This window comes from Lampris incognitus, chromosome 19, assembly GCF_029633865.1.
Source record: "Lampris incognitus isolate fLamInc1 chromosome 19, fLamInc1.hap2, whole genome shotgun sequence".
In the NCBI taxonomy this organism is placed as follows: domain Eukaryota; kingdom Metazoa; phylum Chordata; class Actinopteri; order Lampriformes; family Lampridae; genus Lampris; species Lampris incognitus.
In genome coordinates, this window is record NC_079229.1 from 36,952,749 (window position 1) to 36,965,986 (window position 13,238).

General features: G+C 50.8%; 1 protein-coding gene across 2 annotated transcripts in view; it reads left to right on the forward strand.

The window, feature by feature from the left end:
* The first annotated feature begins 407 nt into the window (after positions 1-407).
* Positions 408-13,238, forward strand: part of unm_hu7910 (un-named hu7910) — a 51,066-nt gene continuing 38,235 nt past the window's right edge. For both annotated transcript variants that reach the window (XM_056299017.1, XM_056299019.1), the window contains exons 1-4: positions 408-636; positions 3,109-3,291; positions 10,883-10,927; positions 13,168-13,236. In XM_056299017.1, the coding sequence (XP_056154992.1) occupies positions 597-636; positions 3,109-3,291; positions 10,883-10,927; positions 13,168-13,236 (337 nt within the window). In that variant the 5' untranslated portion in view covers positions 408-596. The remainder of the gene's footprint in view (positions 637-3,108; positions 3,292-10,882; positions 10,928-13,167; positions 13,237-13,238) is intronic.

The window sequence follows — 13,238 nt, forward strand, 5'->3', positions numbered from 1 at the left end:
GTCCCGACATCTTTTTTTTTGTTTTGTTAGTGCCACACAGTCCACTAACAATGCTCTCAAGCGCATCTGTCCTGTCGGCCAACATCACATCCACCATAAGGCTGACGAGCTTCAGATCAAACCTAACACCCCGTCCTGCCAGCCGCGACCGGGAGGGAAACGCGTCCCGTTCTGCCACGTTTTTTACCCGGTTCCAAACTAGGGGCGGGGCCAGACAACCGTACAGAAACGTGATTGGTTGATCATAAGACGCGCCCAGTTCTGACCCCGCCCATCTGCGCAGCTTTTGCCTCCCCGACTGGTGGGATGCGGCGTCAGTCACGCAGGCTGGCTGGCTGGGCGGGGCTATGGGCGGGGCTGTGGGTGGGGCGGGGCTGTAGCTGGACGTGTCCCGGACGGAGGCTGGTGATCCGGGGAGCGCAGGGTTGCGTCCCAGCCGCGGGGGTTTGGTCGTCCAGTGTGGAGTTTGTACCGGACCGCTCTTCACGCGCTGCGGCACCACGTACACGGCGCATTTGCACCACCCGTTCTAGCCGAATTTCGCGTGTTGCCCTCGCTACCGCAGGACGGCGTCGGCGTAAGTTCGGAACCACTCAATGGCCCAGAGGAAGAATCCCAGAACCCACTCCAGGAAAGGTCAGTATCCGTTTCCGGTTTGTGCCCGGCGGCCAGTGTGTTGGCCCGTGGACCCTAAAGTGACGCGTGTGCGACGCGTGGACACGGCTGGTTACAGGGTGTGCGGCGGTGCGCCGGACCCGGGGGCGGGGGATGCTGCTCCGGCCCGACCGGCCCGGCCCGGCCGGAGCTAGCGTCCTAGCTAGTGCTAGCGGGCGTTCGGGATGAGACGGTCCGTCCAAAGTTAACTATGCTAAGCTAAAGGGCTAACGTCAGATGACGCTCACCTTCCAGGGAGTCTATAGCGGGTTCACGCCGACACTCCGCCGGTTCTGGAATTTCCCCGAACTCATCACGAAACCAGGCCCAGTAAAAAGCCCGAAGGTTCATCTTCCTCATATGCCAAGTGCCAATGACCTGTTTCTACCCAGTTGTGTGCGTGTGTGTGCGTGTGCGAGTGTGCGTGTGCGTGCGTGAGAGAGATGGTGAAAGAGGGACTGGTGAAAGACGTGTTTCAGATTCGCACTAAGCAAAAACACTGAAACGGTTGGTGTTGAAATCGGGTTTCACTTGACCCGGTTCAGAGCGCATTTGACATTGGACTAAATCGGACCGGGTCAGCCCAAACTGTTCCCACTCCCACAGTCGTACTGTTGAACCGGATGTGCCCTGCTTCACGAGCGTTGTTTAATTAAATGGGCGACATCAGGATGACCCGGTAAAAGACCCACAGCTGACATTTAGTGTGTGTTTGTGTAAATGAACGTGTTTCACACACACACACACACACACACACACACACACACACACACACACAGGCGGGCGGGGGGGGGGGGCATGTGGCAGTGGCATGGCTTTGTCAGCTCTAAGAATAGTGTGGATCAGGTTCTGGCTGAGCGGTGGGCTGCAGCCAGCCAGCCAGCCAGCCAGTCCTCCTCCACTCGTGCTGCTGGAGGGAAGGAGGAGGTGAAGGAAGGAGACCTCTCTCTCTCCCTCCCTCTGTACGCTCGCCTTCGTAACCTTCTGGCGTTTGCTCAGGTCATTGTTTTTCTCCGTGAATGTGTTTGACTGTGGTTTGGGATAATGTACACAGCCTGGAGTCTTCCTTATTTCTAAATCCTGTTTTCATTCATGTGGTTTACGGGGCTGGGATTTCTTTCCTGTCTTACAGTTTATTTTCTCAAGGCACTTTTTCTGCTTTGGAAAACCCCTGGATGCTGATTTCATGAGGGGCTCTGTTAAACCGTTGTCTGGTGTAACGATATTATTAATTACTATAGATTCACTCATATTTTCACCCTTGGTTCTGTTTTTGTCCATAGCTTGTCTGCCATCGACTTTATTTTGTTTTCCGGGTTGTTAAGCTTACTGGTGGTCTTACTTGGGAGTTAGTACCTGTCTGTCAGCCCACTATCCGTTTTGGAGGGAGTTTGGCTTCGGGAACATCGCATATCACTGGTTTGGGAGACGGTCTGCTCTGACCCGGCTTGCTGTGATCCGGGTCCAGTCTGTAGCTGTCTGTTCTGAGTTTACTTGAGGGTTCTGAGACTGGCGGTGGTCCATGGCGCGGTACCACTGCTCTTACACCTCCTCTGCTCCTTTAGAGGAGGTGTACACTGAGGAGGAGGTGTACACTGAAGAGGAGGAGGAAGAGGAGGTGCCACAGGCACAGGAGGAGGTGCAGCGGGTGGTCCGGGAGTCAGGTAGGAGGGGTTTACTCCTGAGGTTGGACCTGGATTGCTTCAGTTTGGGATTGTTCTTGACTCTGCCTTGGTCTGGCCTGGTTAGGAGGCGCTGATGAAGAGGAGCTCCCGCTGCGACAAGAGGAGGTGCCATCTGTGGTACAGGAGACAGGTAGGTGGGGTTTCTAACCAGGCTTGCTGTGCTTTGGTTTGGTTTGGTGTGGTGTTGTACGGAGGGAGGTGTTTATGAGGAGGACACCGGTAGGAAACCCCCTGTTTGCCTACAGGCCACAATTGTTGGTCCATCCTGGTGTCCACCAGACACTTGGTTGTCCCAGAGGATGTTTAGTAGAGACCAGCTGTCCACATGATGGGAGGTTTGCCTATTTGTTAAAGTGGCTTGTACAGTAGGTCAACTTAGCGCTGGCAGAGCGTAGGCCTACCTGCTCATTTGGTTTGATAGTGCATGTGTTGGTACAAGCTGCTTTGGAATGACGTGGACTTTCTAAGGCATGCTTTGGTTTGGCATGGCTTGATACCTTCAGATTTGAACACTTTGGTTTGGTGTGGTTTGATTTGCCCTTTCTTTGGTGTAGCAGACAGGCTACTCTGGTCAGCTGAAGCTTTGGTATGTTTTTGTTGGTTTTTTGTGTTGTTTTTCATGAGAGCAGCAGCGATCTAAATGTCAGATTGAAGATGTTGGGCGGGGGGGTCACTTCTCTGTCTACTCTGTTAGCTAATGTGTCCTACGTTATGTTCTAACCTCTGACTCTAACCCCCCCCCTCTCTCTCCTCCTACCCGCTCCTGCAGAGGTTAAGACAGTGGCAGAGAGTAAGAATGGAAAGAAGACAGAGGCAGGAGGAGGAGCAGCAGGTGGCGGAGGAGGTCCAAAACACTCCATGTTCACCTGGTTTGTGGTTCTGGCCCTGCTGGGAGTCTGGAGCTCTGTGGCTGTGGTCTACTTCAACATCGTGGACTACGACAGTGTCATTGGTGAGTAGCGTTCAAGAACTCTAATAATAGCCTTTGACTACAATGTAGGGTCAGATATCGGATGCATGTCAGGCTGAAATGGAGTGTCTGCATCGAAGATTTTACCCAAGTCTATCTGGTACCAAGCCTATCTGGTACCAAGCCTATCTGATACCAAGTCTATCTGATACCAAGTCTATCTGATACCAAGTCTGTCTGATACCAAGCCTATCTGATACCAAGTCTATCTGATACCAAGTCTATCTGATACCAAGTCTATCTGATACCAAGCCTATCCAATACCAAGCCTATCTGGTACCAAGTCTATCTGATACCAAGTCTATCTGATACCAAGTCTATCTGATACCAAGCCTATCTGATACCAAGCCTATCTGGTACCAAGTCTATCTGATACCAAGTCTGTCTGATACCAAGCCTGTCTGATACCAAGCCTATCTGATACCAAGTCTATCTGGTACCAAGCCTATCTGGTACCAAGCCTATCTGGTACCAAGTCTATCTGATACCAAGCCTATCTGGTACCAAGTCTATCTGGTACCAAGTCTATCTGGTACCAAGTCTATCTGGTACCAAGTCTATCTGATACCAAGCCTATCTGATACCAAGCCTATCTGGTACCAAGTCTATCTGATACCAAGTCTGTCTGATACCAAGCCTGTCTGATACCAAGCCTATCTGATACCAAGCCTATCTGGTACCAAGCCTATCTGGTACCAAGCCTATCTGATACCAAGCCTATCTGATACCAAGTCTATCTGATACCAAGTCTGTCTGATACCAAGCCTATCTGATACCAAGTCTATCTGGTACCAAGTCTGTCTGATACCAAGTCTGTCTGATACCAAGCCTATCTGGTACCAAGTCTATCTGATACCAAGTCTGTCTGATACCAAGCCTGTCTGATACCAAGCCTATCTGATACCAAGCCTATCTGATACCAAGCCTGTCTGGTACCAAGCCTATCTGGTACCAAGTCTATCTGGTACCAGATAGTCTTGAGTAATATGTCATGAAAGCAAGATGGCTTGATTTTCTGCATTTTCGGCACATTGATGCCTGTACTCCTTTAATGGTGGAAAAGCCTAATTTAATCTCAATTATTTTGCCTATTGACCCCAAACTAACTTGCACTGTTCAGTGAAAGTAATGGGTCGGATCGCTACTCAGTACTGGCCCGATACTTGAAGATTCCCTACTTTGAGTCAATGTTGGCGGTGAAAAAGTGATATCGCTGCATGCCAACGAGAATTATCTTTATTATTTGGTCAGAACAGTTAACAGCGTAGCGGTCCATGACTGTTTTAAGCGGTTAGTGTTGGAGAGGGCTGGGTTTATCTCTTCATGGTAGTGCTGGGCTAGTTTCCGTTGTTGTTTACAGTGTTGCGGGAAAGCGTAGGCTAACGCGGGGTGTCACTATCAGTTGTGGAGCCCCGTATCAAAGAGGATGTCATTAAGATGAAACGTCATGATACCTGCTCCCTTTTGTCAGTGCATAGGGGAACAAATACAGGAAGTGTTGGTGGACAGACTGATAAGGCGGCAGCATTGGTGTAATGTCCCAAACACCAGCTTCACTACACATTGTGGCGCTAATGATCATGTTGGGAAAACAATCGGCGTATTTGATGACAGTGGCATGTAGCTCTGTCGCAGCATCCAGCCACAGCTCCAAGACAACCTTTTTTAGCGGGGGGGGGATTCCCCCCCCCCCGTTTCTCCCCTATTGTACCGATTACCCCACTCTTCCCAGCTGTCCCGGTCTCTGCTCCACCCCCTCTGCTGATCCGGGGAGGGCTGCAGACTACCACATACCTCCTCCCATACATGAGGAGTCACCAGCTGCTTCTTTTCACCTGACAGTGAGGAGTTTCACCAGGGGGACGCAGCACGTGGGAGGGTCACACTATTTCTCTCAGTCCCCCCACCCCCGAACAGGCACCCCGACTGACCAGAGGAGGCGCTAGTGCAGCGACCAGGACGTATGTCCACATCCGGCTTCCCACCCACAGACACGGCCAGTTGTGTCTGCAGGGACGCCCGACCAAGCCGGAGGCAACACGGGGATCCGGTCTGCTGATCCCGGTGTTGGTAGGCAGAGGAATCGACCGCCACGCCACCCGGACGCCCCGCCCCAAGACGGCTTCGTTGGAAAGCAGCGTTCAACACGTCAAGTCCTGTGTGCTGCATAATCTTAATGAACCGTGCTAAATTTAAGCGGAGGTGTGTGTCTGTCGGGTTATGACCTTTGTTCTGGCATTGCTGGGCAACATTCATAGCTCCCATTTTAATCTGCAAAGATAAAAGATGTAAAGTTTAACCTCCCACTCTGAGCGCTGGTGCGAGGACCGGTGGACAAATGGTTTCTGTCTGTCTGCCGGCCAGCCAGTGAGAAGCTGTTGAAGGCTTCACAGTCTAAATGTAGCTTGCAGTGGATTCCTGAATGTGAGAACCACAGACACACCGTGGACGGCAACAGACTCCTACACCCAGTACTGCTGGTCCACATCTGCTGTGCGGACTCGTCTTCCATTTCGTTGGTCTTTTGTGTGACGTTTTTAGTTTGTACACCAGAGCTGTGTTACGACTCGGGTTGAACATCCTTTAAAAAGTGGAACGCGGGAGTCGGGGGCACTCGGTTGTCGTCTCATTCGTGTACTTGTGTACACAGAAGAGACGACGCTTCGTTTCCCCAGCCCGCAGCACTGCAACACAAAAGACAAAAACACACATCCAAAACCTCCCCAAAACCACAGAGAACAAAGTAAAGAAACACAAAACAGTCAACAACACGGTCCACTCAGTAAATCTGCAACACAGTTCAGAAGTTCCTCTGTCCAGAGAGCGAGCGCCAGCCAGGACGGCGGTCAGAACCGCCGGTCTGCGTGGGCTAGCAGTTAGCTTAGCCTGCCCCGCTATCGCAGCCGGGCCAACGCCAAGTCGACAATCACAGACATAAATCCTGGTAGAAGTTCTTCACACCGTGACACAGACTCGGACGTGGACGTGGACAAGGACACTGTATAGTCGGCACTGGGTGAGGCCACCGCAAACACAAGTGCACACCACCACCGTCTTCCCACACCGGAAGATGTTTGGTGGCTGTGTGGTAAAACCCTGAATAGTTGTGTAGTAGTAGTAGTAATAATAATCATCGTCGTCATTATCAATAGTCAGCATCGCAGGAGATTGTGGATTGGCAACTTTGTGGTTTTTCAGTTCTTATTGAGGAACACAGTATGTCTGAAATGTGGCTCAGACACACACACACACACACACACACACACACACGAACACACACTGCTTACGCCTCTGAAAAGTCTTGTTCCCACGCAGAAAGCTGATGTGTGTACATGTGGTCGAAAAAGCCAGACAAGGTTTTCACAACCTGTCATCAGAGACGCACACAGGAAGTAATGTCTGTGCTTCGTGTGCCAGAAGAGGAAATGAAAGGACTTGTCTACTGTCACTAATGCCCGATCACTGTGCAGCCTCCAGCTAACGGTCCCATGGAGAGCTGCTGAGCCCTGACCGGTATCTGTTGCTGTTACACCAAGCTGTTCTCAACTTTATGTAAACAAGCAAATTGGTTTAGAGAACCTACCGGTTTACATTGGTTTAGAGAACCTACCGGTTTACATTGGTTTAGAGAACCTACCGGTTTGAATTGGTTTAGAGAACCTACCGGTTTGAATTGGTTTAGAGAACCTACCGGTTTAAATTAGTTTAGAGAACCTACCGGTTTAAATTAGTTTAGAGAACCTACCGGTTTGAATTGGTTTAGAGAACCTACCGGTTTACATTGGTTTAGAGAACCTACCGGTTTACATTGGTTTAGAGAACCTACCGGTTTACATTGGTTTAGAGAACCTACCGGTTTACATTGGTTTAGAGAACCTACCGGTTTACATTGGTTTAAAGAACCTACCGGTTTGAATTGGTTTAGAGAACCTACCGGTTTAAATTAGTTTAGAGAACCTACCGGTTTGAATTGGTTTAGAGAACCTACCGGTTTACATTGGTTTAGAGAACCTACCGGTTTACATTGGTTTAGAGAACCCACCGGTTTAAATTGGTTTAGAGAACCTACCGGTTTACATTGGTTTAGAGAACCTACCGGTTTAAATTGGTTTAGAGAACCTACCGGTTTAAATTAGTTTAGAGAACCTACCGGTTTGAATTGGTTTAGAGAACCTACCGGTTTAAATTGGTTTAGAGAACCTACCGGTTTAAATTGGTTTAGAGAACCTACCGGTTTACATTGGTTTAAAGAACCTACCGGTTTGAATTGGTTTAGAGAACCTACCGGTTTGAATTGGTTTAGAGAACCTACCGGTTTGAATTGGTTTAGAGAACCTACCGGTTTGAATTGGTTTAGAGAACCTACCGGTTTGAATTGGTTTAGAGAACCTACCGGTTTGAATTGGTTTAGAGAACCTACCGGTTTGAATTTGTTTAGAGAACCTACCGGTTTAAACTGGTTTAAAGAACCTACCGGTTTGAATTGGTTTAGAGAACCTACCGGTTTGAATTGGTTTAGAGAACCTACCGGTTTAAATAAGTTTAGAGAACCTACCGGTTTGAATTAGTTTAAAGAACCTACCGGTTTAAATTAGTTTATAGAACCTACCGGTTTGAATTAGTTTAGAGAACCTACCGGTTTGAATTGGTTTAAAGAACCTACCGGTTTGAATTGGTTTAAAGAACCTACCGGTTTGAATTGGTTTAAAGAACCTACCGGTTTGAATTGGTTTAAAGAACCTACCGGTTTGAATTGGTTTAAAGAACCTACCGGTTTAAATTGGTTTAGAGAACCTACCGGTTTAAATTGGTTTAGAGAACCTACCGGTTTGAATTGGTTTAAAGAACCTACCGGTTTGAATTGGTTTAGAGAACCTACCGGTTTGAATTGGTTTAGAGAACCTACCGGTTTAAATTAGTTTAGAGAACCTACCGGTTTAAATTGGTTTAGAGAACCTACCGGTTTGAATTGGTTTAAAGAACCTACCGGTTTAAATTAGTTTAGAGAACCTACCGGTTTGAATTGGTTTAAAGAACCTACCGGTTTAAATTAGTTTAGAGAACCTACCGGTTTGAATTGGTTTAAAGAACCTACCGGTTTAAATTGGTTTAAAGAACCTACCGGTTTAAATTAGTTTAGAGAACCTACCGGTTTAAATTGGTTTAAAGAACCTACCGGTTTGAATTGGTTTAGAGAACCTACCGGTTTAAATTGGTTTAGAGAACCTACCGGTTTAAATTAGTTTATAGAACCTACCGGTTTGAATTGGTTTAAAGAACCTACCGGTTTAGAGAACCTACCGGTTTAAATTGGAGTCTACTTTTGGTCACCTTGTTAAACCAGCTCAAGTCAATGAACACAGACCAGCTGAAAGCGTTTTTTTAAGATCTGGGTCTTAACTTCGTGCACCTGCATACATGAGATGAAACAGCACATCCTTTCCCCCGGCCCACAGCAGTGCAACACAAAGACAAAACACACCCGGAAGCTACCAGAACACACACACATCCAACATATCCACACACAAACATTCTCTGTCCAGGAGAACCAACGCCGGACTGTCAGAACTGCCGGTCTGCACGGGCTAGCAGTTAGCTTAGCCTGCCCCGCCTCCCCATCCTGTCAGACCGCCCTTGGCGTCTCCTCCTCAGGCGCAGCTCCAGGCAGGGCCGTGGACGCGGTAGACCCCGCTCTCCCAGCTGGTCCAGCACCAGCTCTCCCAGCTGGTCCAGCACCAGTTCTCCCAGCTGGTCCAGCGCCAGCTCTCCCAGCCATCAAACAAAAACACTGACTTACACACAGACGTGCTCCAAAACACTGCAGGCACGGTCCTGGGTGAGGTCGCCCAAATGTAAGTTCCCACCGCCATCTTCCCATACCGGGCGTGGAAGGAATATCAGTTATGATGTCATTTTACTCGCTATCTTCATTTAGCAGATGTTGGACGTGGACCACCGCTGGACTCAGCTTTACAACGGTATCTTTTTTTTGTGGCTTTTCCCCCCAGTTTTATCCGGCCAATTACCCCACTCTTCCCAGCCGTCCCGGTCTCTGCTCCACCCCCTCCGCCGATCCAGGGAGGGCTGCAGACTACCACATGCCTCCTCCCATACATACATGGGTTAAAGTGGACTTGTTGAAACATGTCTGACCCTCCTGTTCACTTGTCCCATAAGACACCGCTGTAAAGCTGAGTCCAGCGGTGGTCCATGTCCAACATCTACTGAATGAAGCTGGGGAGTAAAATGACATCATAACTGCTGTGAATGATGGGGGAAAAACAATGAATATAAAACCCACGATGGAGAAAATACAGAATTCTTCTTACAACTCACTCGGTATTGACTGACGAGCTGTTAAACATGAGGCTCGGTTGGCCTCGTACCGAAGACCTTTGCTCCCTTTCGGTGTCTTGTCCATGTGTGTTTTGGCTAAGCTTTAACTGCACTACAGATGGCATGGCATCCTCGATGGTACAACTGTTCTTACACAATGCTTCTCTGTCTGGAGATGAACTTGTTCTGTTCGTGTGCTCTCTAGATCGGCTTGTGTCACGCTGTACCTCCTGAACGACCTCCTGAATCCCTCCTCCTCCTCCTCCGGAGGTCTGTCAGACCGAAGTGTGTTTCTGGCGGTGGGAGTCAGTCTGCTGTCTGGCAGTGTCACGATGCCTCTTTGGCAGAATAAAGATGCTCGCTGTCACTGGACGGGTTTCCATTGCAGTCTTGTGTGACAGCCCGTTATCCCGAAAGTACACACTCCCCACTGCAAGACATTGAACCGGCCGGATACAAGAAAGTTGATATTTATTTGTTTATTTGTTTGTTTGTTTATTTATTTATTCCTTCCCAACTGTACCCGGCCAATCACCCCACTCCTCCGAGCCGTCCCGGTCTCTGCTCCACCCCCTCTGCTGATCCAGGAGGGCTGCAGACTACCACATGCCTCCTCCCATACATGTGGAGTCACCAGCCGCTTCTTTTCACCTGACAGTGAGGAGTTTCACCAGGGGGACGTAGCGTGTGGGAGGATCACACTACCCCCCCCCAGTTCCCCCTTCCCCCTGAACAGGGGCCCAACCAACCAGAGGAGGCGCTAGTGCAGCGACCAGGACACATACCCACATCCGGCTTCCCACCCGCAGCCACAGCCAATTGTGTCTGTAGGGACGCCCGACCAAGCCGGAGGTGACATGGGGATTTGAACTGGCGATCCCCATGTTAGTAGGTAACGGAATAGACCACTACACCACCCGGACGGCCAAAAGTTGATAGTTCTGGTGAAGTAGAGATGACGTTCTCACAAGTGCTTTTAGTGTTACACCTCCTACTCATGTGAATTAGTAGTAGACGGTATCTTCGGCTTCTATTTTGCACAAAAACTGCAGTGGAAACCCGCCGTTATCTCTTCCCTCCTCTGTCTGTCTGTCCCTCTGTTTATCGATCGCTCTGCAACTCTTGTCAGTGTGTAAATGTGTCTATTCTGTCTTATCCATCCCTCTGTCTCTATGGATCTGTCTATCTTGATGTCTATCTGTCTAACTTTCTCTGTCTCTGTTGTTCCTGCATGCAGCCAGGGCTAAGGAGTTTCGTGTGAACTTCTCAGAGGTGTTACAAGGTACGATTTCAACCTACCATCTGCCCGGACATCCTCATCATCATGTTAGATTGGGAGTCTGTCCCCATCACACCGAAGGCCGAAGCAGAGAGATGGGGACAGGTCAGATGGGAGGGAGGAGGGAGTGTTAGCGGCAGCAGACGGTACAGGTGAAGGCTCAGGAAAAACAGAGGAATCGGAGTCACTTCAGCGGCTCTTTGTTGAATCCGGTCTGGATCCTGACCTCCAAGACGAGACAGACTCGGTTGAATAGACGGGTTGTGGGTACACTCCGTGTTTTGCTGACATCGATTTACCGGCTGCAGACAGAACCGTCCTGCGTTTGGCCGATAGTCGTTTCCAGCCGAGGGATGATGGGTTTTGCCAAGGTTGCCAGGTCAGGGCGAAAGATGTGTAGTCAGGCAGTATGTGGCTTCCTGTACTTTCACACCCTGCAACCAAAACCGATTCCTTTTTAATCTGAGGTTAGTTTGAACTAACCTGACACCAAACATCGGACACCATGTGTCATATTCAGCTAAAGGAAGTTCCACTTCGTGCGTGTGTGGTTGAAGCCACTGCACCGTCACCCATTTACAGCTTCCTTTCCTTAGAGGTGCACAGCAAAAAATAACTATCATAGAAAGACACCAAGTTAAATAGGAAGGCCAGTCTTTCAAAAAAAACAAAAACAGAGATCTTATCAAATGGTGAAGGTAGTATTTTGATGTATTTTAATGTTTTATTTTTGTAAATGCCACCGTCTGACGCAGAGCTCCCCAGCGCCTAGAGCCCCTGGCGCTGACAGCGACTAGAGCCCCTGGCGCTGACAGCGACTAGAGGCGCTGACAGCGACTAGAGCCCCTGGTGCTGGCAGTGACTAGAGCCCCTGGTGCTGGCAGTGACTAGAGCCCCTGGCGCTGACAGCGACTAGAGCCCCTGGTGCTGGCAGTGACTAGAGCCCCTGGTGCTGGCAGTGACTAGAGCCCCTGGTGCTGGCAGTGACTAGAGCCCCTGGCGCTGACAAAGACTAGAGGCGCTGACAGCGACTAGAGCCCCTGGTGCTGGCAGCGACTAGAGCCCCTGGTGCTGGCAGTGACTAGAGCCCCTGGTGCTGGCAGTGACTAGAGCCCCTGGCGCTGACAGCGACTAGAGCCCCTGGCGCTGACAGCGACTAGAGCCCCTGGCGCTGACAGCGACTAGAGCCCCTGGCGCTGACAGTGACTAGAGGCGCTGGCAGCGACTAGAGCCCCTGGTGCTGGCAGTGACTAGAGCCCCTGGCGCTGACAGCGACTAGAACCCCTGGCGCTGACAGCGACTAGAGCCCCTGGTGCTGGCAGTGACTATAGCCCCTGGCGCTGACAGCGACTAGAGCCCCTGGCGCTGACAGCGACTAGAGCCCCTGGCGCTGACAGCGACTAGAGCCCCTGGTGCTGGCAGTGACTAGAGCCCCTGGCGCTGACAGCGACTAGAGGCGCTGACAGCGACTAGAGCCCCTGGTGCTGACAGTGACTAGAGCCCCTGGCGCTGACAGCGACTAGAGGCGCTGACAGCGACTAGAGCCCCTGGTGCTGACAGCGACTAGAGCCCCTGGCGCTGACAGCGACTAGAGCCCCTGGCGCTGGCAGCGACTAGAGCCCCTGGTGCTGGCAGTGACTAGAGCCCCTGGCGCTGACAGCGACTAGAGCCCCTGGCGCTGACAGCGACTAGAGCCCCTGGCGCTGACAGCGACTAGAGCCCCTGGCGCTGACAGCGACTAGAGCCCCTGGTGCTGGCAGTGACTAGAGCCCCTGGTGCTGGCAGTGACTAGAGCCCCTGGCGCTGACAGCGACTAGAGCCGCTGACAGCGACTAGAGCTCCTGGCGCTGACAGCGACTAGAGCCCCTGGCGCTGACAGTGACTAGAGCCCCTGGCGCTGACAGTGACTAGAGGCGCTGACAGCGACTAGAGCCCCTGGCGCTGACAGCGACTAGAGGCGCTGACAGCGACTAGAGCCCCTGGCGCTGACAGCGACTAGAGGCGCTGACAGCGACTAGAGCCCCTGGCGCTGACAGCGACTAGAGCCCCTGGTGCTGGCAGTGACTAGAGCCCCTGGCGCTGACAGCGACTAGAGGCGCTGGCAGTGGGAGGGATGATGATCATGATAATATGACCGGAGCTCTAGTCAACATAATGTATTCAAGGGCAGGTGAGACACCGACTACTGACAAGACACTGATGTGGGTGGTGCTCAGTCTGCATCTTCTCTTCTCTTCCTCCAGGTAAACTGACAGCCTACGACGCCGACGGAGACGGAGACTTTGATGTGGAGGATGCAAAAGTTCTGCTTGGC